The sequence below is a fragment of the Parambassis ranga genome, chromosome 3 (genome assembly GCF_900634625.1).
Source record: "Parambassis ranga chromosome 3, fParRan2.1, whole genome shotgun sequence".
In the NCBI taxonomy this organism is placed as follows: Eukaryota; Metazoa; Chordata; class Actinopteri; family Ambassidae; genus Parambassis; species Parambassis ranga.
The window spans coordinates 7,835,565-7,861,720 of NC_041024.1; the positions used below are offsets into that span (position 1 = coordinate 7,835,565).

Consider the following 26,156-nt stretch of genomic DNA (forward strand, 5'->3'; position numbering starts at 1 on the left):
CATAGGCATAGACACACACACACCAAAACACAAGCAGATATTCACATTGAGTCAAAGCTATTATTCTTTGCTCGCCTTAGCTCCTCCTGAAATAATATCAGGTAACAAAAAAGGCGAGCTCTGTGATTGGATAAGCTATTAGGAAGTGTTAGGATTCAGACGATGGGCCTGTGGATTTAGTTTCACCTGAAAAGATAGTGTGACACAGCAGCGATGCGGATTCTAACACAGGTAAATGTGAGCGTCAGTGTGTGTGTGTGTGTGGTTAATGGCCATGTGTATATCCACCTGTGGTGGTGTGATTGCAGTGCCATAATGTCAAAGCTGTGTTTGACACAGTCAACAATGGAGACTCAAATATTTTGACTTTTCATGTGGGGAGGTGTGGTGACACAGGAAATAGGGCCATGTCACAGTGAAAAAAAGGGAGCTCTATTTTGTGGATATTCTGCACAGCATTTTAAAGCACCCCATTGCTGGTGTGACAAACTCTTTTAAGGGGCACAGCTGGATTTGTAAAAGGGTCTTCTACATTTGCCCCCAAGGGGGAGAAAATGTGTCCTGGATAGAGCGAAAGAAAAGTGATACTGGAGAAATGGTAGAGTGAAGCTCTTTTCCATTATGATACTCATTTGTTAGACTTTTATTCTGCAAAGGCTACTGTAAGGTGATATATTTTATGCTACAGTGAAAGCATTTTTGTTTTTGCTACTGAATTAAAATATCTTAGTTTGATTTTTTTTTCTAAATGTTAAATGTTGTATATATTTGTTGTTAAATATATATCCTGGTCTGATTTTGTCATATGGATAGGCAGGAGCACAGAAACAAAAACACTAAGATTAGACATTTACTGACTGAATCCCATGAAAACCAAAAAGAAAGATGTCAAAGTAACATTATGCATGCCCCGAGGCAAACTGTGGTGACCGCAGTCTTGTCTTGAGTGTTGGTCTTAATCTCAGCTCATTGAATTATGTATTTCCTGGATTTGTCTTGTTTTAGGCATAGTCAGGGACACAGTTAAGCTTTTTGCTTTTTTAATCACACATCATAAATATCAATATATTTATACCTCTAAGGAGATGGAGGTCAAAGTGATTCATATTTTCTTCTTAGTATTCCTGATGCATGTTAAATATTGCTTCATTTACTATGTCAACATTTGGAAACAAATTAAAGTGGCTTTGTGATGCTTGCCAGCTCTGAGCATTTGGCAAGTTTACATAACAATTTCAACAACTTTCCAGCACTGCCATATAATCAGAAATCATTCCGCAACAGATTTTATTCTCTGCAAATACAGACATATGGGACAAATTTACAGCAATGTCCATGTGGTCTATGGAGAGCTTTGCTGCATGTTACCCCACCTCCGTTCACAAACGTAGTCTGTTTGTAAATCTAGACAAAGCTACTTTTATCCTGTGTTTATAGACCACTTACGTTATCGAGGGCAGCAAACGTCATCAAAGAACAATATGTCTTGTAATGGTTGAGAAATCCTTTGGAACCATACATGTCACTAGTTGTTATTAAACAAAACAAAATTGACTACTTGGTAAAAAATAAAATCATAGTGACTCGTTACAGCTGGCCCTTGTTTAAACTGTTTGTTATCATCATAATTGTGACCCAATCATGTCTCTCTTGTGACATGTGGTTGTTTGTTCTATCTTTATTTCATCATAATTAACACTCCCGTGTCAGTACCATCCCACTCTGCTGGGTTTTAGATTGATTGTAAAAGTTCTATAACTTTTTCCAAAGTGCCATGCTGTTGATACATTAATTACCCTAACCCTAACCCTTTTTTTTTAGGTTAGTGGAAATATTTTTATGCATGTACGTTTCACCAGAATGCATCAGAGAAGTTACTGCTACTGAAGCACTAAAGCAGTAACTTCTTTTATAAATACCATTGTCATGTGTTATCTCACTTTATCTTCAGGTCAGCAGGCCATAATTTCACTAACTCACACAAACAACAGTTTAACTAATCACAGAGGGCCGTTGGTCTGTTTCTAAATCTACATGCAGTGAGATTTCAGTTTGGAAATGTGCAGCTCAATATTGACTCAACTGAAACCTTACAGTCTCTCAACAAATGGACATGTAGAAACTTGCCACAACCTCCGTGTCAGCTGCATTTGTTGTGTCGAAGAATAAAAACAAGAAGTGTTGTCACACATCACATGAGCTCCAAGCTGTGTACTACAGATGTGTACTGGCAAAAGGGATATAGAGTGGGAGAGAATGCCAGGCTCTGTTTGTCTAAAATGATTTGTTCAGTTCACAAGTAAAGGTTGAACTAACTGTCACAGTAAGTTTGCAGAATCTAAGTTGTGATTTTTCATTGTAAGTCCTACGCAAAGAAAACAGCATTTTCTCCTGTCGGTGCATTTTGTCATACTTGTTTAATATGGATGTAAATTAGCGCTTGATATTGCAGCTTATGTGGTCGTTTGTGTGTGTTTATGTTTTCCATGTTTGTCAGTGTGTGCGTGGGCATGCGCATCGAGTGCATATGTTTTTGTTTTTTTGTAACAGTACAAAGATGTCCCAAGGGTTTTTTCCCGCCTTACCTCATTACGAATGCTAATGTCACATTAATGAAATCGGCTTAGTTTAAGGTTTATAGCGTAGCCTACACTGAGAGATTTGGCCTTGACACTTCCCACATATTTCAAGTTGAATCACATTTTCTTTCCTGTGGGCATACTATTCTGAGTTACTCTAAAATGTATTAGCCTTGAGTGAAACTTTTGGAGGTAAAGTTTAGAGAGTGGTTGCCAAGCTTTGTCATCATTTTTAAGTTGTTGGGCCACAGGCTGCAGAGTACTCGGCTTCTGAAGACGAGTGTTAGCAAAGCTACAGCGGTAATGGCTCCAATAAGGGTCTGGCTAATGTAAACATTGTGTTAATGTGCTAGCAGCGGTTTGTAGAGTCACTAGCTGTTAATCATTGCTCAACACAGAGCTTGTCAGGCACAACAACATGCCCGAGAGTTAATCATAGTTATAGATCCCTGGTTTTATGCAGAGGACATTTTTAACAGCTGGGTTTCTAATCATTTGGCCTTTTCAGTGAGCACGCACAATATTATCAGCAGCCATGATTCCAAAGGTCCAAATAAATGTGTGAGTAAACAACTGCTTTTAAATTTGCACATCTAAAGTCATTGTTTTACCATCACAAATACAAGTGAGGGGCATTTAAAAGAAGGTTGTTTCAGAATATCAACTTAATGAAACATCCTTTCAGAATACCTGCAATTTAAAGATTAATCCTTGTTATTTGTGTTTACCTTGACACTACCAGTCACCAGTATATTTCCCTAACCCTTTCTTACCTAAGTGGTGTATTACTTCTTGCCTTAATTTTCTTTTAAAACACAAAATACATTTAGAGCTTAAACAGAGACTAGGAAAGACAAGATTGTTCTTTGTAATTAAAAGCCAATTTTGTAAAATTTATTAGATTATGCTAATCAAGGGAGATGATATCTTAAAAGCAGTGTGAGCAGAAGAGATAGAGGGAGTGTGAAGAGTAGAAAGGAGTGACAGTCCAGCCGCCATTACAAGCTGCTGATTTCTGCAGAGTGCTTCATAAAATGTCAGAGCGCTTCTCCCTGAGCAAGACACTGAAAAATGGCAGCGCTGTGATGTGCTGGCACCTCACCTGCTGCACTGTGTGTGTGCGTGTGTGTGTGTGTGTGTGTGTGAGAGAGAGAGAGAGAGAGAGAGTGTATGAGAGAGAGAGAGAGAGAGAGAGAGAGAGGGGGGGGAAGAAAGATAGCATGACTGCGTGTTCATTTGTGCAAGTGTGTGCTTGCCCTTGTGTACATGCCTGTATGTGTGTTTTTACATCTGTGTGTGTGTGTGTGTGTGTGTGTGTGTCCACACTGGCCTCCCTCCCATGTTGCAGTGAAGCAGAACAGAGTGGCTGACTGCCTGCTGCTTTGCCTCCCTCTCTGTCAATACAACACCATTCTCTTCCAGCCAGTCATTTTCACATGTTTACCATTAAGTAAAGCACCCATTTTAAAAGAGGAATACAAATTATTGACATATTGAGTTTAATGCTAGTGGATTTTCTCTCATCAGAGTGTATGCTGCTGGATTATTGTTCGGAAACTACTCAATAGCTTTAAAGACCTTTACCTGATTTATTCAGGCACACATGCAAAACTGTGGATCACCTTTAAACACGTGTTCTGTTTACCATCTCATATTTAGCACATTTTTAACTTAATTTGCCATTTAGCATTTGTGTGGCACAGAAAGCCAGGGTGTTCTTAATGAAGTCATTCAAGTCGTGTTATTAAAGGCGATTTCGACATTGAATAATAGAAAGTGTGTGAAAGCAGTGTGAGAGAAAGGTTTAAGGCGGTGAAGTTGTAGAGGAGATGAGCCAGAGATGTGAGCAGCTTTTATTTATTTAGAAAAACGTTAATAGCTAAGTAGCAAAGGCAGGATCCAGGGATCCACACCCCATCTGATACAAGTCAGCATTATTCTGCTTTTTTTTTAAGTTTAAGGTTTTAATACCAGTGGACAGAGCAAACACAATCTAAATTATATCGTTATATTTGATTTTTTGCTGTGATCACATGTTATTAGATCATAATTAACTGGTAAATTATCAAAGCCTTTTTGTACTACTTGTTGTCCCAAGTGTTTTGGATGATTATAGAGCTGTAAGTTACTTTCATTTTCATTCTTATCATTTTTTTATGCCTAATTGTTATTAATTATTTGGTTTATACAATGTCAGAAAATTGTGAAAATAGGTGATGTCTTCAAATGTCAAACTTGATCCACAGATTCAGAACTAGGCTGTAAGCATTTCATTGGCAGTTTAGCAGGTTGAAAAAAAGGGCTATAGGTACTTTGTGTGAAATGACACCTTATTCTTTTCTGTCAACTGACACATGATGTGCTCCAGGAACGGCATCAAACCAGACTCGTAACCGGTGGTTATGGATAAGCTGTTTTTTTTCTTTCCATCTCACCACTTATCTGAATTGTGCCACATTTTGCACAGTGAGATCAGTTATCCCCTGCAAGTAAAGTTTTAGTTGAGCAGATCTCTAAACGATTTCTTCTCATAGAAATGGACGGAAGGGGCTCCAACAATTGCCCAAGCAGGGCTTACCGCTCTTTTGGCTATTCCATTGTTCTGTCACTGTCAGTTTGTTTTGCTATTTGACATGCATGTCATTTGCATTATGCATATCTGGAGTACTGCGCTCCTCCCGTCATCCTCCTCCCCCCGACCCCCTCTCTCTCCCTACATCCCTCCCCCGTTTCCTTGATATTCCCTGATATCTGCTGTTGTTTCCTGTTTTTTCTGTTTTCTGAGTTTTTTGTTTGTTTGTTTTGTTTTTGCATTTCCTGAATTCATTGTAAGATAAATATGACGAATATTTTATTTGAATATTAACAGGATATCACACTCTCCAATGATAAATTATCAGCCTTTTTGTGTAATACTTGATTTGAGCTCAGAATCACATACAATCAATAAGATGGACTGTGTTTAACATATTTTATTCTGCTACACAATGCTTAATTGTTTGCTGTTTGTAATCATACTATGCTTAAAAACATAGCATCAGGTCTTGTCATGATTATCTTTTCATTACTACTTAGCATTGTCAATTGATGTAGTTTATCTCTTTAGATCATTTGTTTCACACTAAATCCACATGTACGCATGTGGGTTTTCCACAAGCACTGTGAAAAATGACAGATCAACATGCATCAGTATAACCTTAACCTTAAATCAACAAAAATGCATCTGCACTATTTTTGTTATGTCTGCACAAAATTCCCCTCATGTAAACAAGGGACACACCAGTGCACACTCTGACATCACAAACTCACTCCTCTCTGCCAACACATCATCACTCCAAAAATAATTTCACAATGTCTTCACCCTAGAGGAAGTTTTATCAAAGGTCAGTGACCTTAAAAGTGTGTTCCTGTAGACCTACATTATAAAAAAAAAAAAAAAAAAACACCTTTTGGATTTTGTGTTATAGCAACATAGTCTAAAAGAGATTGCTGTTGTCTAGTTTGATACAAAAAATAAATAAGTAAATAAAAGATTGAAGTATCCAGCTGAGCCTCAGTTTGCTGTAGCTTGTCTCTTCTGGATCAGACTTACACTATAAATGTTCTTCCTCAAAGTTCAGAACACAGTGACTTCTGATATTTAATGTAGGCATTATAGCAGTTACAGTATTGTAGTGTGGTGTACCTGTGATTTGCTGTGGGAGTAATGAGACATAATTAAAATTACATTTTCAGATGATTTAGTGCTGCAAAATTGTGCAAACGTCTGCAAAGGTCTTTAAATACTGAAGAATTTTCACTGTGTGTTTAAAGCGTGGAATGTATTTTGTGAAGTGAGATGTGCACCTGGTATCTAAGCTTAGTGTTTAAGGCCTCAAGGTATATTTTTTGCAAATCATCAGTTTGGCACTTTGCATGGAGTTGCCTACAATGAAGCTCTGTTGTGCAAATTGGACTCGAGCAAATGTAAAATACAGTAACACTCTGTAATCTAAATGGTAATTAACCTTAACAGGCATCGGCTTACTGCTCACTATGACTCCAGTGCATCTGGTGAGTGTCTTTGTGTGTGTATACATGTGCATTGAATGAATGGATTCATGTGAAGCATTGTGTTTTTCTGTGCTTCCAAACTGCTCCAAAGTCATTATGGATTCTTGTAGACACATGCAGCCAGTGGCAAGTGGATCCGGTTCAGTCTGCAGAAAAACTGTAATGAGCAGTGAGACTGGCAGATGAGTGTGAGTGGCTAGCAGAGGGAGAAGGGCAGATTCATCAGGGATGATTGCCTGATGCATACTTCTGCTTTTTTGATGTGAAGACCCTGCTAGGTTACCATGGGGAGAATAATTAGCTTTGGCTGGATGCAGATGCGAATGAGCGTAAGAGATGGGAATTTTCTTATTGAGCTTACTTTATGATAGTTAGAATGGCGCATACGGGTGTGCTTGTGTGCACACAGATACACATACGCACAGATTTGTCCTTCTCAAACACATGCACACAGACACACACTCACTACCGGCTCATTCTCTTCTATTTATGGCCAGGAAATGGGAGTAGTGCTATGTCTGGTTGAGCTGAGTAACACTATTCTGTCACACATAGGTTTGACATCAAACACAAGTGACAAGCCTATCCTATTCCTCTCCACCGAGTCATCACCATGTCCCAAAATCACATTATTGTCACTGGGAACCCAGCAGAGACGGATGGTGAGTAGGGGTGTTGATTCCAGCCTTTGGCATCTACAGTATGCTTGAAAAGGCAAATAAAGCCATTTGGCGAGAGCTGATTTCTTGTCGTTTCTAAAATATACAGAATGCGTGTGGCACAGCATTTGGTTTTTATATATTATCTAAAGCTTCTTACAGCTTCATGGATACGCTTGTGCGTATGGGCCTCAACAGGGGCACAGTAAATACTGAGGCTGGAAACTCTTCAATGCTAACAGTGTACCATTTGTTGCACACAGGACCATATCATTACCTTTTTACCCTGGCAGGCAGTAAGCAGCTCTAGCGTGGTAAGCTCCAGTGTTACATGGAGGCAGGCAGGCAGGCAGGCAGGCAGTGGTGTGGCTGTAATAAGACCTGTGGCCAGCACCACTGCCAAGCCTAGCTGAGACAGGGTGAGAGATGGTGCCCATCCCCTACATGCCCTGCTCTGCCATCTGTCACTGGGCAGGAGCAGTGCCGAGGGAGGGGTCTGAGTCACTTTACTTGTTGTCACCTAGACAGGCCACACTGGGGCATGCTGTCTCTTTCTGCTCCTTGCAGGCGTTGGCGCAGTCCCTCTGTGAATTCACAATGCGGTTATGCTGCTTTGTAAATAACCTGTTATTCATGAATTTAAAAAAAAAAGTGTCACAACACCTCAGATAAAATTGAGCTATAACAATTAGCGATTAATAAACTCATGGAACCTGTGGAGCAGCATGACATCACAAATTGCATGCTGTCTCTTTAAATGTTTTCTGAGTTGATGTTTGACACTGGTCAAAGGTCCTCACTTAATTTTTTGCCAAGACGGCTGGTTATATCATTTCCTGGCTGGCGGTGTGCGTGCAGGGAAAAGCGGGAGGGGGAAGTGAAGGGAGGAGAAAAGGGGTCAAGCAAGCTTTTGCGTGCTTGTTGCTATAAGCAAGATGAGCTTACTTAATTCATTGCCAAGATGCATGCAAAGTACAAACAGCAACATCCACATGCACATGACGCGCCTTTCATAAAAACATACACCTACACGAACATATACAAATAGAAAGAGGGACGGGAAGTTCAAACAGTGAGCCTAAGCAACAGCTATACAAGTCCAGCAATGTAGAGCCGAGGTCAATGATCTCACTTTCATGAAGTGCATCAGAAAGTCTGTGTGTGTGTGTGCCGTGATAAGTGATTCATGAGAACTGACTGACAGTTTGTCACCTGGTAACCACAGAAGTGTGTGGATATTGGACAAGTATGATCGGATTGCAGAGGGTGTTTTTTTATTGCAAAATGTTGAAAGTCAATATGGTTGTTTTGATCAAAGTCTGAGGTAAAAGCACAATGTCTCTCGCATACCCATGATGATTACTCATTCCAGTCCCTTTCGTTACCAGCAACCTTTCATCATGACACACTTGCTATGTTGACATTTCTCTTGTAAGCAGCTTGGAGCAGGACACAGCTAAATAGAGGTCTGTGTTTGACACAGTTGCAGATCACAATAAAAGGCACAGAGTGAGAGATCCAGAGGAGAGAGTGAACGTTGCAGAAGCAGCGATGATACAAGTCTTTGTCATCTGCGGTAAAAAGAAAAAAAGAAAGAAAGCTGGGAGCCACCGTGTGTCTTTGAATGGGGTCAGGGCATCGTGGGGAATAATGCATTTCCCTTCTCTTGCGCCAGGCGCTCCTTCCATTACGGCTGGAGAAGAGACATTGTGTCCACACTCTGATTACCACTGATCCATGCTGATGACTCTGTTGGCGGATTATCTCAGTTAGTATCAGCCATCTGTTACTGTGTGTGTGTGTGTGTGTGTGTGTGTGTGTGTGTGTGTGTGTGTGTGTTGAAGGGGTGAGGAGAAAAAAGGGGCAGGAGTGAGTAGTTTGAGGCTGTGACATACACAAACACACACACACGTACACTTCTATAGGCACATGTGTTGGTCTTTTGTAACCGCTGCATGTGTAACCATGCACCATTACATACACGCAACAGAGAAATACAGCTAGGCGTGTGCAAAATCGTTGTCACAATTAATATTTGCCACTTATCGATTACGGCGATTAGTGCCTCGTCATGACGCATTTTTGTATGCGACGTACTCTCATCATCACTGTCTGTCACCATGAGCCGGAGTTCAAAGAAGGCCGAAGAAAGCGTAACGAGGACACCTATATCCGGCGACATGCATTTTAGTAGTGAAGTGTGCAGCGTTGGTTGTTACCGTAGTAACTGGATGTTTGTTGTTATTAAACAAATGAACTCCGACGGAAGAAGCTGCCTCCCGATCTTTATTTAAGGACTCCACAGCGAGCTCGGAAAACATTATAACAGCGAAGTCTCCACCAGCAGATCTTGTAAAGAATTCCACTCAGCCGAGAATCCGCAGGTTAATTTGCACAGACACATTTTTTTAACTTGAAATAATCACTGATGTGACTTTTCTGAACTTATTTGTCCTGTTTAATTTTAATGTTGATATGCTGCACTGCTTTGTGACCTTATGATAAGAACATTTGAAGGACAAAGTTACTTTAAATGTTTGCTTCATTATTATTTTGAAGCAGTTTGTGCATCTGTTATCAATACATACTTCAAACATGGCTGGATGGTGACTAATCACTACTTACCAGCTTAACCTGTCAGAATGAAGGAGTTAACTTGACTGATGATTTGTCGGTATCATTTTAGAACAATGTGGCGATTTAGAGTCAAAAACATGTAAGTGCAATTGTCATCAATTAATCATCAAAGTAATAGTTATCGGCTAAATGCCACAATTAATCGTGATTTATTTTTTTACCAATATCGCCCAACCCTACATACAACACCACAAAACAAATGCATGATGTAAGGCCACATACCATCCAGCACAGGCCATTACACCAGCACCAAATGCATGCACACTATCTCCTTTTTATACAATTCTGCCCTCCTTTCAGATGGTACTGACATGTGAAGGCTCCTATATGAAGGCCACATGCAATCATAAAACCGCAAAGCTGTTTATAGCTACACTATCTCCTAAAGGGCCGAATGCAACCACTATTAGCTGCATGCTAATAGTGGTTGGTCTTTTGTAACCGCTGCATGTGTAACCAAGCACCATTACATACACGCAACAGAGAAATACAGCTAGGCGTGTGCAAAATCGTTGTCACGATTAATATTTGCCACTTATCGATTACGGCGATTAGTGCCTCGTCATGATGACGCATTTTTGTATGCGACGTACTCTCATCATCACTGTCTGTCACCATGAGCCGGAGATCAAAGAAGGCCGAAGAAAGCGTAACGAGGACACACCTATATCCGGCGACATGCATTTTAGTAGTGAAGTGTGCAGCGTTGGTTGTTACCGTAGTAACTGGATGTTTGTTGTTATTAAACAAATGAACTCCGACGGAAGAAGCTGCCTCCCGATCTTTATTTAAGGACTCCACAGCGAGCTCGGAAAACATTACAACAGCGAAGTCTCCACCAGCAGATCTTGTAAAGAATTCCACTCAGCCGAGAATCCGCAGGTTAATTTGCACAGACACATTTTTTTATCTTGAAATAATCACTGATGTGACTTTTCTGAACTTATTTGTCCTGTTTAATTTTAATGTTGATATGCTGCACTGCTTTGTGACCTTATGATAAGAACATTTGAAGGACAAAGTTACTTTAAATGTTTGCTTCATTATTATTTTGAAGCAGTTTGTGCATCTGTTATCAATACATATTTCAAACATGGCTGGTTGGTGACTAATCACTACTTACCAGCTTAACCTGTCAGAATGAAGGAGTTAAATTGACTGATGATTTGTCAGTATCATTTTAGAACAATGTGGCGATTTAGAGTCAAAAACATGTAAGTGCAATTGTCATCAATTAATCATCAAATTAATCGTTATCGGCTAAATGCCACGATTAATCGTGATTTATTTTTTTACCAATATCGCTCAACCCTACATACAACACCACAAAACAAATGCATGATGTAAGGCCACATACCATCCAGCACAGGCCATTACACCAGCACCAAATGCATGCACACTATCTCCTTTTTATACAATTCTGCCCTCCTTTCAGATGGTACTGACATGTGAAGGCTCCTATATGAAGGCCACATGCAATCATAAAACCGCAGAGCTGTTTATAGCTACACTATCTCCTAAAGGGCCGAATGCAACCACTATTAGCTGCATGCGTTGACAGCTGGGTGCTGTGTTGTATTTGTGGACGTGACTGTGAATCCAGCGCTGGAACACATCTTATAAATCATAGTTCATCCATTAGCATAAATTCTCCCTCTCCTTGCATCTGCGAGACCTGCTGTTTCTGGTTGCAGCGTTCTGCGTTGATTGGTTGGTGTTGTTCAAGTCAAATTGATTTAGCCGTTCACGGAGATTATAACGCTTGCCTTATACCGCCACTGTGGTGTGCCGTTAATTACCTATAAAATCAAGCTAATTCTGATGCTAAATCCATTTTAATTTCTTATAATTAAGTCAGGATTGGATCCTTAAATACCTTGGCGCTCCATTATTGTTGCAATCATTGTTGTGGGTATGCATTTGATGGTACATAGCTGAGCTCAATCTTATTATTGTTATTAGATTTAATTGCACTAAGTGATCAGTTTGTAGTTGTCGGAGGAAGATGGACTTGCCTTGCAGTCATTTTTTTTTTCCCCTGCTGTCCTTTCTCTCTCCGTCTCTCATCCCAGAAAGAGGCCCTTTGAGAGATTGTGAGAGATGAGAGGAGATGAGGGGGAGGGAAGCTCTGCTTTACACCTCTGCAAAGGAGGGATTGCTTTTTTGTTGTTTGTTAGGGGGGAAATCAATTCTGTTCACATCATCACGTTTTGACAAGGCGAGGCATTAAGTGCAGATATTGAGAAACGACAGGAATGGTTTACAACCTGTCCTTCATCTTCTCCACTTTTTCCCTTTCCTCTGCCTTTTTTTCCACAACAAAATCAGACTACATTGTCTTGCTCATCCTTTTTTCCCCCCTTCTCAATCTCTCTCTTTTCATCCTCTCTCTTTCTGTGTTTTTTCCTTCCCTCTGAAAAGGTAGGGAATGATCCGCTTCACTTACCAGCTGACACCACATAAGCTTGCTTGTCCTCCGAGACACAAGCCTTTTGTTTTCATGTGCATTATGATAATTATGAAGGGCCACAGCTCCTCTCCATTTTCATCACACTTCTAATGATACTTACATTTTCTGTCAGGAGCAACCACGGAAAAAAAATCACTTTTTTTAATCTTGTTGTTTTTTTTTCCTCCATTTTTTTTTCACCCTAACCTGACATTTAAAAGGTGACAGCCAAAGTGAAGGAGCATAGAGTGTGACAGCCATTCGTGCAACCAAGTGTGGCAGGGACGTAACCGTTTTTGTTTAAGATTACAATAAAACCTTTCATCTTCACTCAAGCAGAAATGTATTCTTGTAACTAATATGTAACATTCATTTACTTGCCGTTGAGGTTGATAATTTGGCTCTTTAACCCACATCCTGTCACCTTGCATGAGAGGCCATTCGCAGGACCTTTGACCTTGCTCATAATTACACAACCTACCATCTTTTCACTGCAGCAATGGCAGCCATGGCTGCCCAAGTCCGATGGCACACCAGCCTCCTCCCCGTGGACTGCAGCAGGTTTTCTTGTCATCCGCGCCTCTCGCTCTCCCTCTCTCCCTCTCTCTTGTCAGTGTTGCTCCTGGCGAAAGGCTGATACTTGATATTCAGAGGATAGCAGCTTTTGTCTCAGAGATTTAATCAGTGGCTCTGCTCCCACTGCAGAGGAGAGGGAGGGAGGGTGGCGGAGGGGTGGCAGGAGAGGGAGAGAAGGAAAGAGAGATGGAGGCAGAGACTGTTTATGTGTAATGACACAATAACAAAGCCTGCCTGTAAAACACAATCTGCAAACTGTGCTTTTGAAGGGGATTTTCTGTCCTGGATTAGTGTCAGCAGAGGGATATGGAAAAGGAGAAGAGAGAAAAAGAGTCAGGTTGATGTGATAGACAGGGGAGGTGATTTTGTGCGTGTGTGTGTCTGTCTGCAGTGGGGGTTGAAATGTGTAAGCGTGCGTCCATGTGTGTACGCCCGTGAAAATTCATATGCTTTGAAACAGTTTTGTATTTGTTTGGCTCCACAAGTCAGCGGCTGTGTGGGCATAGCCACATTGTGTTCTCTGTTGTAAGCAAAAGGGGATTAAATCTGAATAATGTAAGTAAAATATTTGGCTGCAGAATGGCCAAATGTTTCTTGTTAGGGTTTATGTTGTCGGTTGGTTGATAATGGCTGGCATGGTGACTCTGTGTGACTGATAATGGAAAGCTACTGTGTTGGTTAATGCACCTATCATCTAAAAGCCTGTCCATTTACTTCTAGTTCCAACTGAAAGGACTCAGGGAGCAATGTTTTTCTTTAAAGGGCTCTAAGAGCTCTTAAATTTAAATCACATTCTTTTTCATCAAAGAAGTGTAAAGGGATACTGGCGGCTCTGAACACACAGGTGTGCGTGTGTGTGAGTTTCCACCAGTGAGGGGCAGAGAATGGCAAAGTGACAAATGTGTTATTTGTCCATTTTGTGTGGTGAGTTTTTCCCCCACTAACCTCTGTCATTTCAAACATCCCACTTTAGCCTTAGCAGAGTAAAAGCAGTTGTCCTGTTGAGGAACATGTCCTCAGCACTGCTATTTTCATGCATCAAAATGTAAAACCTGCTTTGTTGTCCGTTATCTGAGTCCTTAAACATGTCATCCTCCTTCCTACCCCATATTGAATCAATATAGAGGCTGGGAGCCAGTGAGCATGGCTAAATAGAAATATTGTTCAGGGGAAGTGAGATGTGAAAGGAAAAGTGTCAGGAGGTGTGTGTGTGTGCATGTGTGCTTAAACATTTTGTGTAGGCGTGACAATACGCATTGGTGTGTATGTGTTTAAGAGTGTGTGTTTGTGAGCGTGCGGCTTGGTGTGCTTTGCTATTGTAACCCTGCTGATTGGATTGTGTTTGACAGATATGGAGTCTGGAGAGCGGCTGGCCTCCCCTGCGCCCACCCTGTCTGCTGCTCGCACCTCCTCCCCTGCGGCCTCTTCCTCCTCTTCCTCCTCTTCGTCATCGCCTGCTCCCCACTCTAAGAGCAGCCTGGCCCCGAACCCCTCAGCACTGGGATCTACCCTCAGCACCTCTGGTAAGAAACACTTTTTCTCCCCTGTGTCAGTCTTCTGTCTCTGAAAAAACCGTGTGCACAGAAGAAGAATACCAACACACAATGTGAGCAGTTTTCATATAACCACAAAAAGCCAAATATGGTCACCTTCATGTCTTGATAGAATTCAGAATCCTCCTCACTTCTTTACCATGAAAAATGAGTTTCCTCCAGTATTAATTATACAGTTATTTTGCAGCCGGTGTGAATACACCTCTCTCCCAGCTACAAGGATTTTTTTTCCTGACAGCTTGGGTTGCAATTGAAAAGCTGCTGCATTAATGAATCCCAAACAATTAGGGGGCTCTTTTGTGTGAGAAACACACACATGCTTCGCCATGTCTCCTGACAACCTTCAGCTCTCTGGCTCCAGCTGCCTCAGAGTCAGACTCGGCACGGCACTGTGTGTGTGTTAGAGTGTGTTTGAGTGTGTGTGTGTGTGTGTGTGAGAGAGTGAGATAGAGAGAGAGAGAGAGAGAGAGAGAGAGAGAGAGAGAGAGAGCTTCTGCCTGCATGATTTAACATTTGTTAGCCACTCAGTGTCTAGTCAGCCCTGTCCAGCAAGCATCCAGCTTCCTTTCTATGTATTGGTCAAAGCCATTAGGCAAAGAGAAGTGTGTATATTTGGTGTGAGTGTGTGCGTGAATGTGTTTGTATTTCCCTTGTGTCAGAGAAGGAATCATTTGCTCATACTTTCTTTTTCCTCATCTCTTAATGTCTTGCTGTTTTTCCAAAGGGCCCTGCTACACACACGCACACTGAGTGGGGAATAGGATATCCAGCTTTCTCCATGATTGTAGTGTTTTCTCTCTGTTACGAGAAGAGGAAGAAGGAGAGAGCAAAATAAAGCCCCTTGTTTTGTCCTCCATATCCTCAGTATTGCCCCAAAGAAGAAGCCATTAGGAGCATCTCCTTCTTATGCATTATACATCCCTCTTATCCCTCTGTGCCATTACATGTGCTCAGATTTTCTAGATAAGCGATTTTGGACTGAGCGTCAAATGAAATGCTGAGAGGCAGACTGAACTTTTGCTGTGCTTTGTGGGACTCAAGCAAGCTGGTTCTTTTCAGGTTTTCTTGTTCAGCAACTGAAGTATATATATTTATGTACATCTATAAAATCTATGCAGAAGAGTTAAAGCCCTCCTAACCTTTGCTTCCTAAGTCGAACCACTATAATTAAAAAGAAAACATTCTCAGGCAGAACAACACGAATATGTCAAGAGCATTGTGTGAGCAGGTAACATCAGTAATTACACATTGCAGAGATAAAGTATCATCACAGTCCGTTGATTCAAGGTCCTTTTGCATGTGTGCCAATAACACTTAAGAAAAAAGAGACTCTGAATAACATAAAACCGAGCACAGACCCTGTTTATGTGTGTGTGCTGTGTGTTGTGCATGTGTCATTGATGAGGATATCACTTGGAGAATAAAAGCTGATCGGAGTGCTTGTAGCACTCTCTCCTTCTGGGATCAACTCACGGATGCAATTAACTTAAATCTGTCTGTGGAAATTTGATTGACTGCAACAAACAACAAATTAATCCCCCTTCGGCAGCATCCAAACATGAAAAAAGCAGGCGGTGCAGTTTGTCAGAGTGGAGGAAGGATTGAAACAGAATGAGAAAGAGGGCGAGGGAGCGAAAGAGGGAGAGAGAGAGAGTGAGGGAAAGAGACACAGGGAGAGGATGAGCGAGTAGGTAATCCTAGGTATGTCTTTCCTGTGCTTTTTTTTCTCGCTTCAAATTTTTAGATTTAATTATTCGCCTTCTGGAAGCCTGCATTAATATTGAAAAGGCATTTGCAGATGTCACTTTGTGTTGCCTGGAAAAGGAAGGGGGTGTATGTTGGAGAGGTGGGCACCTCAGGCACAAGTGAATGCTGTGGCTGGCCTTTCTAGGGGGTTGCATTGCAGTCGTTTATCTTCGTATCCACTAGCTGACGCTGGCAAGGCGGGCTCTACATATTCAGCATATTCTAATGACATTCAAAAGGCAGCTTTTGCTGTCTTGTGGCAAAGGGGGTGGGGGGCCTTGAAGCCAACACAAAGGGCTATACTCTCATATGTCACACTGGTAAGGCCACATAACCACAAACAGTTTGAGTTTGACTTAAAAATAAGTCTTAAAGATACATCATGTTAATTTATAGTCATATTCAGCAAGTACATATATATAGCAGGCCCTGCTATCAGATCCTGGACTGCGTCACTTCAGAAAACACTCTGCTCCAGTGTCACTCTGCTTTACATTTCTGTGGTGTGTGCATGTGTATAGTAGTTTGACATTTTCATCTGCACTGTGCACAATACTTTCCTTTTCTTCAGTCATCACTTTTTTTTTGCATGTGTATTACTTGGCTTATGCAGAGGCATCAAGCAGGCTTGCTCTCCTTTTCTGGAATAGAAATTGAATTTGCATGAAATATGCTCACACCAAATTGCATCTGACTCTGGGAGGAGGTAATACGTGGCAGTCGCCCCTGCCAGAAATGATTGTGCTCGGGAAAATGCTAGACGATGATGATGTTGATGAAGTATTCTTCTGTGCTGAAATTGAATGCCAAAAGGATAGAAGGAGTTTAGCTTTTTACACCTTACACACACAATCTTTCTTTTCTCACCAAGAATATACAGTCTCCATTCAATATATTCTCATAAACTGTATGAAATCAAAATATACACAAATAGTTCCGTGCTGAAATTGGATTATGACAAAATAATTCAAATGTGATTGTTTCACCCTAATTCTGTACATACACATCAAGTTATTCTGCCAATCTCAGAAACAATACACCGGCTGTTTGTAATTAAGTATACTGTGCTCTCAGTAAAAATCTGATGTTAATTCTTACACAAATAGACAACGGTTGTTCTGTATTTATTTCTCCTATAGTCGGGCGAATAAAAAGTGACACCTTCAAAAGCTGTTTACACCCAGTCGATTCTTACATCAAGAGCTCAGAGAAGTAATTTGAGAACAATGTTCTTGGTCTGGGCAAATAAACATTTACAAAACTACAGGGCAATGAATTGTGCTAAGGTACAATAAACAACTGTCATACTAACTGTACATTAATGTCAAACCTGAACTTTGTGGAAGAAATGGTGTTAAATATGTACAAATAGTGAAATTAAGTCAGAAGGGAGTATTTTTAGAAATAAGAGTTCAAAGCAAAATTCACCTTCGGTATGGAATTCATCTTTTAATCCTGTGACATAGGAGTGTTTAGTCACAATCTCAAACCGAGACAGCAGCTTCAAACAAGAAATGTCATTAAATACTTACAGCTATCTGCAAGATAATGTGTGATGTTAAGAATAAAATCACAAACCTTATTGTATAAACACGTCAGCTTCCATATTTAAGTATGCAAAAATACTCAAATGCCTGTAAGAAAACACAAGAGCTGTAGAGTTGATCCAAAACAGATACATCAAAGGTTGAAAACATTTGTACACCTGTTGCTTTGTGCCATTGTCCAGTCAGTTCCCACACAGTTGCTTGTTGTGGATTTAAACATGTAGCTCTTGATTTTGGACCTTTCTCAGGCCGCCTGTTTGGAACAGCAGGAGAGCAGCCCTTCATTGGCTCCACATTGTCAAGTGCCTTCCCTCTGGTCAACCACCCAGCCTTTGGTGCCCTCTACACTGCCGGAGCAGGCAGGCCTGAGTTTGGGGGCCTGGGCTCCCTGGGCATGTCAGCTGCTTTGGCTGCCCACCCCCAGCTAGGTGCCCTTTCTGGTAAGACAATGCTGAAATGTGGGAAGCAACTGGGTAAAGAGGACTGCACCTTTAATCCTCTCCTCTACTCTACTCTCCCCTCCCACCCCCTCCCACCCCCTCCCACCCCCTCCCACCCCCTCCCACCCCCTCCCCTCCCCTCCCCTCTCCTCACCAACAGAGTGGTGGCGAGCTGCTGAAGCCCATGGACGGGGAGCTGCTGCCTTTCTCCCCTCTTTTATCAGCTTCCCCCCATTCTTCGCCCCTCACATCCAGCCCAATCACAGCCCCAGTCCTGTTCAGCTCAGGATGCCCGGCAAGAATAGCCATACCCCACCTAAAGGTACAACATTATCTCCCAAAATCCAAATCCACTTTGTCCTGTGATAAGACGTCTCCCTTTCACAACAGATTTAATGACTTTCAGTCCTCATTTAGTAATTTTGTTACCTCTCCCTCCCAGTGCCTTCCTCACGCTCCCTCTCGTAATCTCTGTTTCTTGCACTTTTTAATTTCACTGTATCTTTTAATTTATCTTTTATTATGTAAACCACTCATGTGATTGTGCCTTGCACAGCCAACATGTTTGATGAGATACACGTTTAAATCAATATTTTTATTAGCCTTGTTCCACTCTGCAGTCAGTCCCAGATATTCCATAATCACTTGTTGCAAAGTTCTCAGACAAGATGGAGCTGATTAGAAACATGGCATATCTTTGTGTTTCTAGGGGTGAATGGTGCAGTCAATGGCAGTGGGGTCTGTCCTCCCACCACACAATCAGGGAGCTTTTCTGCAAGTCCAGCTCCTGTTCAGGCATCCACCAAGCCAACCAAAAATTCAGAGCCCTCTAATATTCAACGTAGCAGCCCTCCAGGAGATGTGATGGAAAAGTTGATTCAGAAACCGAAAGAGAAGGTACGTGACAAATATGGAAGGTTGTGGTTGCATAGTGCAGTTGATGCTTAACGTTTTTTCCCACTGAATGCAGAAGCCACGAAAGAAGCCCACAGACACTTCTTTGGCAAGTGAATCAGGCTCATCTTCAGACAGCTCGAGTGATGGCTCCCTCAGCAGTGATCTGGAAGACCTAGCAGAGGATGATGAAGATGACGATGATGATGATGATGACGAGGAAGAGGAGGACAAACAGAGTGAATTATCAGACTCTGAGAAGAGGGCTAAGAGGAAAACAAAGGTAAAAAGAAAAGTAGCTAACAAAGTGCATAGCAGCCCTTCAGATTCTCTGCATGGTGCATTGTAGCTCAGTGCCTTCATTTACTGCCCACAGTGTTTAATGAATTTACAAAAAAAAGATTCCACCAGCCTTTTGTCCCAACAGTCTTTTATTCAATTTCTTCCCCAGGTTTTGCCACCAAGCACTGGGACTTCAAAGACTGATAGGCCTCTCTCTGGGGAGGCCCAGAACAAGAAAGACACCCAGAAAGTCTCCTCCACCTCTCCAACCCTGGTGCCCTTACCTAGCTCTGCCTCCCCACCTGCCTTGTCCCAAAGCTCACCACTGGTCCCACACAGGTCCCGGACTGAGGGGCAACAACACTTTAGTGTGATCCAGTCCACTGGCTTGGCTGCCAACTCAAAGCCCCTGCCACTCCTCACTCAGCCCCATAGGGAGTCATCACCATCTTCCTCCCCCATCGCTCTCACCACATCTCCAAAGGCAATCTCCAGCACTGCCTCTCCAAAACCTCCTAAACTGTTTCCCTCCTCCTCTCCACAGCACCTGCCCCTCTCCCTCTGCTCCTCCCCTAAGCCTCTCTCTGTCCCTTCTCCGCCCCGCTCGACTCTCCCACTGTGTACCTCCCCAAAACCATTTGGTTTGACCTCATCTTTAACAAGCTCCAAGAAGTCCTCACTGAAGCCACCAAAGCACGCTGTTGCTGGCACCGCCAAATCCAACAAAAGGAAACTGCTGGAAGATTCACTTGCGCAGATCAATGAGTTCAGGCTGAAACAGGTGAGCCATCCTGATAACAGCAGTTGAATTATGTTTTTTTTTAAACTATATCCTCATAAATGACACAGTGTGTTGGGAGAGGCAATCAAGAAAAATAAGTATTATTCACTGAAATTATTCACTGAAGCAGAGCATGCAGTCATATTTAGCCTTTTTTTCTGTGTCATTACCATGTGATAACGAGAACCCCTTTTGATGTGGTGGCCATGCACCACATTTATATAAGAAAAGATCCAAGCAGCACGCAGACAGCTATGCAACTGTTACAAACAATGCTGCACACTCAATTTAAAATGAAATTAAAGCATTAACTTATCTCTAGAATGTTGTATCAGTGGAAAAACATGCTACACATGGCTTTTTTAAAATGAGGGAAATCTTGCAGCTGTAGATGGAGATCCGAAATAATCTTTTTGTATGGTTGATATCGAAGGCAGTGAACTGGGATTAGACACTGAAAAACAAGACATTACCAAGAAATGTTTCCATTTATAGGTTCAGTATAAAAATCTTTCAGTTTCAACTTGAGATGAGAAAGAAGTAGCAGATTTTTGTCATTTTATGCTTATGGACTAATTGCTCATTTGTAATGACGACCCGGACTCTGCCACCAGTTGTCAGCCTTGTAGTTAATGCTGGAATCAGTGTAGCATCTATCTTGCAAAGTGTATTGTTTAATTGTACTAACAGTTTGGGGTGTTTTTCTCTCACACATCATACTCCAGTGGATTTAAGTTTCACAGTTTCTCAGCTGCCATAGGCCAAATATGTTGCTGTCGAGTTCAAACTTCTTTTCATACACAGCTCATTAAGTTCTATGATCTGTGTACTATCATGGGTTTTTACGTGTTATTAATTATTAACAGCTTTGCGCCGAGTTGCAATGGTTACTGCTGCTGAGAGTGGCCTGTTGACGACGGGTAATGCTTTTAGTTTCATTCCGATGCAGGCACTGGCTTTATTTTTCGGTCAATTCAGATGAAATGCTTTATAAATTGACATTTCTATTGCTTTTGGCTCCTCAGATTCCATTTTTCTGATGAAATATGAATGATGGCGCCATAATCAATAAGTTAAACTTATTGAGATCAGCTTATTCTGGGAAAATAATTTCCCTTTTTTATTTCAACAGTAAAAAGAAGTTTCCAACAAGCTAAATTCCCCTTGTGGTTTCAGCACAGTTACTGTATTTCATGGTCTGTGAAATTGATTTGTTTCACTTCATATCACATCCAGTTGAAAGTGCAACATTGAAGCCTAACCTGCTTTTGCTTAAGCACAGATTGAACCAAACTTGTCATCAGTGTAAAAAAAAAAAAAAGCAAAGCAAACATGACCAGCCGTATGATGATAATGACGGTGAAGCTTTTCAAATGTGCAGACAAGTAATTACAATTTTGGAGAGATACACAGTGTCTCTTTTTGTGAACTTGGCTGAGAACAATGCCTGTGGTTATTGCATTTATGTTCTTTTTGTTTCCGCAAAAGAGGCTTAGACACAGTTAACTGTACCAGTGTTCAGCATTGTAGTTTTGTCACCTGCTCAAACAATCAACAGTGATGCAAACTGACAGCTAGAGCAACTCCACTTTGTCCCATTTCTTTTCTAATTTTTTTCCCTAACCTTTCTTTGTTCTCATTCTGCGTTCTCCCTCTCCGTCCCTCCCCCTGACTCCCTGCCTCTTCTTGTTGTCTCCCTCTCTCTTCCTCCTTCTCTATTCCCAGAATCTCATGTCCCAAGGGCAGACGTTCCCATCTGAGCTAAAGAAGCAGCGAAACAAATCTCCCAGGAGGACATCTCTGTCTTCATCACCATTGCCACCGGTTCCGCCTCCTCCCCCCCAGAACAATCACTCCAACCTCTTCCTGTCGAGTGCCCTGCTGGGGCTCCCTGAACCCCATCACCCAAATGGAGTCATCCAAAGCACCACTCAGGACACACCTTTGGCCCTCATCACCAAACCTCGCAAAGACTCTGCCTCTCAAGGCAAGTCCCCTCAGCGCGATTCTGATGCTGGGTCGATGCCTGTCAATCTGAGCACAGGGGCAAGTAGGACCCAAGCAGCCACCCAGGCTGGGCTTCTGTCACAGCCCCCCACTACCTCACCCCATGCCACGGGCCATGGTTCCAGAAAGAACAAGACCCCCAAGGGTAAGGGACAAACACCAGGGCTGGGACAGGGACAAGCAGACCCTTTAGCTGCCTGGAAGGGCTTCTCTCAGAACCATCTGGTACAGTCTTTAGTAGATTTGTTTCGAGGAGGGGAGTCTGGGATTGGGATTCCTGGAGTTAGTATCCCTGGCGTTGGAGTTCCTGGAGTCGGAATCCCTGGGACTTGTAACCCCACAGCCGGTCTGCCTGCTCACAAGGAATCTGATGACTCAGGGGATGATGACGATGATGAGGATGACGACCTGGAGGAGGAGGAGGAGGATGAAGAGGAATCAGATGATAGTCTGTCAGGTCAGGATCCCCCATATTCTGTAATGAATGTTTGAGCTGATGATAAAAATTGCTGCAGCAAATTTATTAATAACTGATTATATGTCTGTTTATTTTCTAATTTGTTGGATTAATTAAACATTCAGTCAAAAATTGTTACATCTAAGAGGCTTGAACAGAACAGCGTTCTGTGTTTCCATGGAAATAAAAATGGGATTTGCTAAATTGCCATCTGTTTTGATGAGCTCTTTACCAGCTTTCTGTCCTTGTTGCCCATTTCAGAGTCTGACAGCAACTCAGACAGTGACATCTCTGGAAAGAAAGTGAAGGAGTTAAAGCTGCTGCCATCTGGATCATCTAAGGAGATGACCCCCCTCAGGCTAACCAAAGGCCCAGAACTACTGAACACCTCAACCAATCACACCACCACCAGCTGCTCCCCTCTCAACCTACAGGTCATCAAGACGCCCACCGTTGCCACCAGCTCCAGTGCCTTGGCCTATCACAGCTCCCCAGGCTCTTCCTCCTATAGCCTAGCTTCTCCTTTAGGTAATGTTGTCAAAAATACTGTGGATAAAGTGAGAGTTGGTTTCACAGTTAAAATGTACTGCAGAAGTAAATTATGCTGCAAGAGGAAGTACACTCCCATCATCCTTAGATGATTGTGAAGAGGGTTTGTTACTTTTTAGTGAGGCAGGAAGAAGGCAGTTGGTTGTCATGGCTTAACCGGAGCTCAGAGGACCTGTAGGGGCATGCCTAAGAGCCCTGACAACTTGTTTGGCACGGCAGCATGGTTCATTTCTGCCTCGTTCAGTGCGGAGAGATTACCCAGATCAGAGAAAAAATAGGATGTATGTGCTGCTTGCCAGGAATGTTCCCAGCAGACATTTACAGTTCTTCTTCAGCTATATGTAGCTCTTATCCTTTTTTATCTTCTGTATTCTTGTTCAGTGTATCGGTCACAGCTTTCTGTATCCAAAGTAGTCCAGAGAACTGTGTATATATATTTTACTTTTGTGGTCAAGCAAAGCTGGTAAATGCAGATTTAAAAGGTGATTGAACATACAGATGTGTCTACTCTTGGTGTGATAAGTTCAGTGGCTTTGTCTGCTGCTGATGTTGCTGTATCTGTTTATAGTCAAATTGATGGTTACCTGTCCTTCCACAGGCTTAGGGAAGAGGAAGAGAGTGATGGATGAGAAAGAGTTGATGATACCTCTGGAGTTGGGGTATGTACATGTTGGCTGAGAGAAACAAAGAGCTTCAATTTATGTGTTTGAAATGTGTTTCTCTTTTATGAGATTGGGGAAATTGTGGTGCTATTTCTTTTATTCTTGAAATCACAGGTGGCGGAGAGAAACAAGAATCAAATCGGTGGCTGGACGGCCACAGGGCGAGGTGGCCTACTATGCCCCATGTAGCAAGAAACTGAGGCAGTACCCAGATGTGATGAAGGTACCTCGACCTCACAGCGTCACAGTTTAGTCTATATCCACAATACAGAAGCAAATGTTTCTGAGCAAATAGATGAGCAGTTAAGTTAGTGAAAACCATCTTAGAGGTGATGGTTATGATGTATTTAATGCTAATAACTACAAAACTGCTCATTCACATTGCTCAAATGGATGCTTGTGTATCAGGATTTGTTATGTATTGTCTCTGCTTCTACTCCAGCTGCACCTCAATCCCCCACCCCCACCCTCACCCTGCTTTCTGTGACCCTAATAGTGAGAGATGATATTCTTAGATTCACTTCTTGTGCCACTTTTTACACCTCTCCTTCCCCACCCTAAAATGATTAATGGTTAGTGTTGGGATGCACAACTCTGGCCCAATATGTACAGTATATTATAGTCTATAATCTTCATCAAAAGCTGAATCACACTGATTGTCAAACCTGCCTTTGAGTGTCGTAGTGCAAACAAAAATATGTCTGCACAGTAACATTCACTCACTGCTGTTCAGTCAGTCGGCAGTAAAAGCCTAGCAATGCCACAGATAAATAAGTAAGGGCCTGAATTGTGCACCCCAAGGTCAGAACAGTTTTTCTCTCCTGAGAGCTTTTGCTCTTTTTTTGTCCCCCGGCTTTTATAATGATTAGTAGCACTGCACAGATGCACTGTAACCGTAGACTCTTTTCAATCTAGTACCTCCCAGTTGCTTTACAGTGTCGCTAATTTTGATTTTTTTTCCTGCCTAAACCAACGCCATTATTATTTTCTCTTCTGTAGTATCTATCCAGAAATGGAATAAGTGGCATCACGCGTGATAATTTTAGCTTCAGTGCAAAGATAAGGGTTGGTGACTTCTATGAAGCCAGAGAAGGACCCCAGGTGACTGCCTTTCATCTCTCTCTCTCTCCCTGATCCCTGTTCATCTTTTCATCTAGTGGCAGGCAAAGCTTCATGCAGCAGTCACTGTCAGGGCATGGATAGAATCAACCACAAACCCTCAGTAGTCCTAGTTCATAGACCTCTCACTGTGCATGGAGAAATGTAATAATCAGCTGACATTACTTCCACAGGTGACCAGTGATACATGCCATGTTATGTGACACAAAGAGATAAACTAGAAAATGGATGTGCGAATTACTGAAAGCAAAATAGAGAAAATAGATAAATAGATAAATACAGAGCTGAGGGGCCCGAGAAACAGACTGCATTAAAGTTACTGATCTGATCTACTTATTACAGAAAATATAATGACATATCTGTTTTCCTGTTGAATGTATGAGCCAGCTAATGATCAAATTATTCTTTATAAATATAAAATGATGAATGACAGTGACTCATTCACTGTTACATGTGTTCCAACGTCTCAGTCTGTACTTTTCCCCCATTCTTTAGGGTTTACAGTGGAGCCTGTTGAAGGATGAGGACGTCATTCCTCGTATTTTGGCGATGGAAGGTCGAAGGGGTCGTCCCCCTAATTCAGAGCGTCAGTTAGCGGGTGAAGGCGCCAATGGTAACCGACGGAGGAAGGGACGACCCCCTAATGTAGGCGATCCACTGGTGCCTGAGGGCCCCAGCCCCAGTGAGGTCAAACTACTGCGCAAACTAGAGGCTCAAGGTTAGCAGAGGAAATGAGCCCTGAAATATGTTTGTCATAAGTGTGTGTGCCATTAATCACTTGGCCATTATTCAGGCAATATAGAGGGTTACAGTATATTTTTTTTAGTATAGGGTAAAGTCAGTTTTATCTGTCATGCTTAGATCCACCTACTTCATGCCTGATAATGCGGATACTTGTCAAGATAAATCAGCATTGTTATTATGTCTCTTTTGATGTTTGTGGGCTTTTGTGTTGCGTTGATAAGAAGTTGACTGCTGCTTTTACAAAGTAAAAAGCCTTCTGGTCATTTCTTACAATGTAAAAATCTTTCAGTATTTTAAGGTGTTAATTGACGAACTAAACAAATATGTTCATTCTAACAGGGTTACGTTTTATAATCTTGAAACTTGAAAAGGTCCTAGACAATGACCTCCGTTAAATATGCTTGGTCAGACTGCAGCAGTAT

The 26,156-nt window shown here is 41.9% G+C and overlaps 1 protein-coding gene across 13 annotated transcripts in view; it reads left to right on the forward strand.

Annotated features, from left to right (window-relative positions):
• baz2ba (bromodomain adjacent to zinc finger domain, 2Ba) overlaps positions 1-26,156 on the forward strand; it is a 62,164-nt gene that overhangs the window by 21,494 nt on the left and 14,514 nt on the right. For 6 of the 13 annotated variants that reach the window (XM_028401001.1, XM_028401007.1, XM_028401014.1 and 3 more), the window contains exons 3-14: positions 14,303-14,476; positions 18,048-18,239; positions 18,400-18,561; positions 18,949-19,136; positions 19,210-19,416; positions 19,585-20,196; positions 21,922-22,660; positions 22,922-23,188; positions 23,808-23,868; positions 23,986-24,094; positions 24,871-24,972; positions 25,486-25,708. In XM_028401001.1, the coding sequence (XP_028256802.1) occupies positions 14,305-14,476; positions 18,048-18,239; positions 18,400-18,561; positions 18,949-19,136; positions 19,210-19,416; positions 19,585-20,196; positions 21,922-22,660; positions 22,922-23,188; positions 23,808-23,868; positions 23,986-24,094; positions 24,871-24,972; positions 25,486-25,708 (3,034 nt within the window). In that variant the 5' untranslated portion in view covers positions 14,303-14,304. Of the gene's footprint in view, positions 1-14,302; positions 14,477-18,047; positions 18,240-18,399; positions 18,562-18,948; positions 19,137-19,209; positions 19,417-19,584; positions 20,197-21,921; positions 22,661-22,921; positions 23,189-23,807; positions 23,869-23,985; positions 24,095-24,870; positions 24,973-25,485; positions 25,709-26,156 lie in introns of those variants that run through there. The other 7 variants (XM_028401012.1, XM_028401013.1, XM_028401006.1 and 4 more) reach the window with 3 other exon arrangements.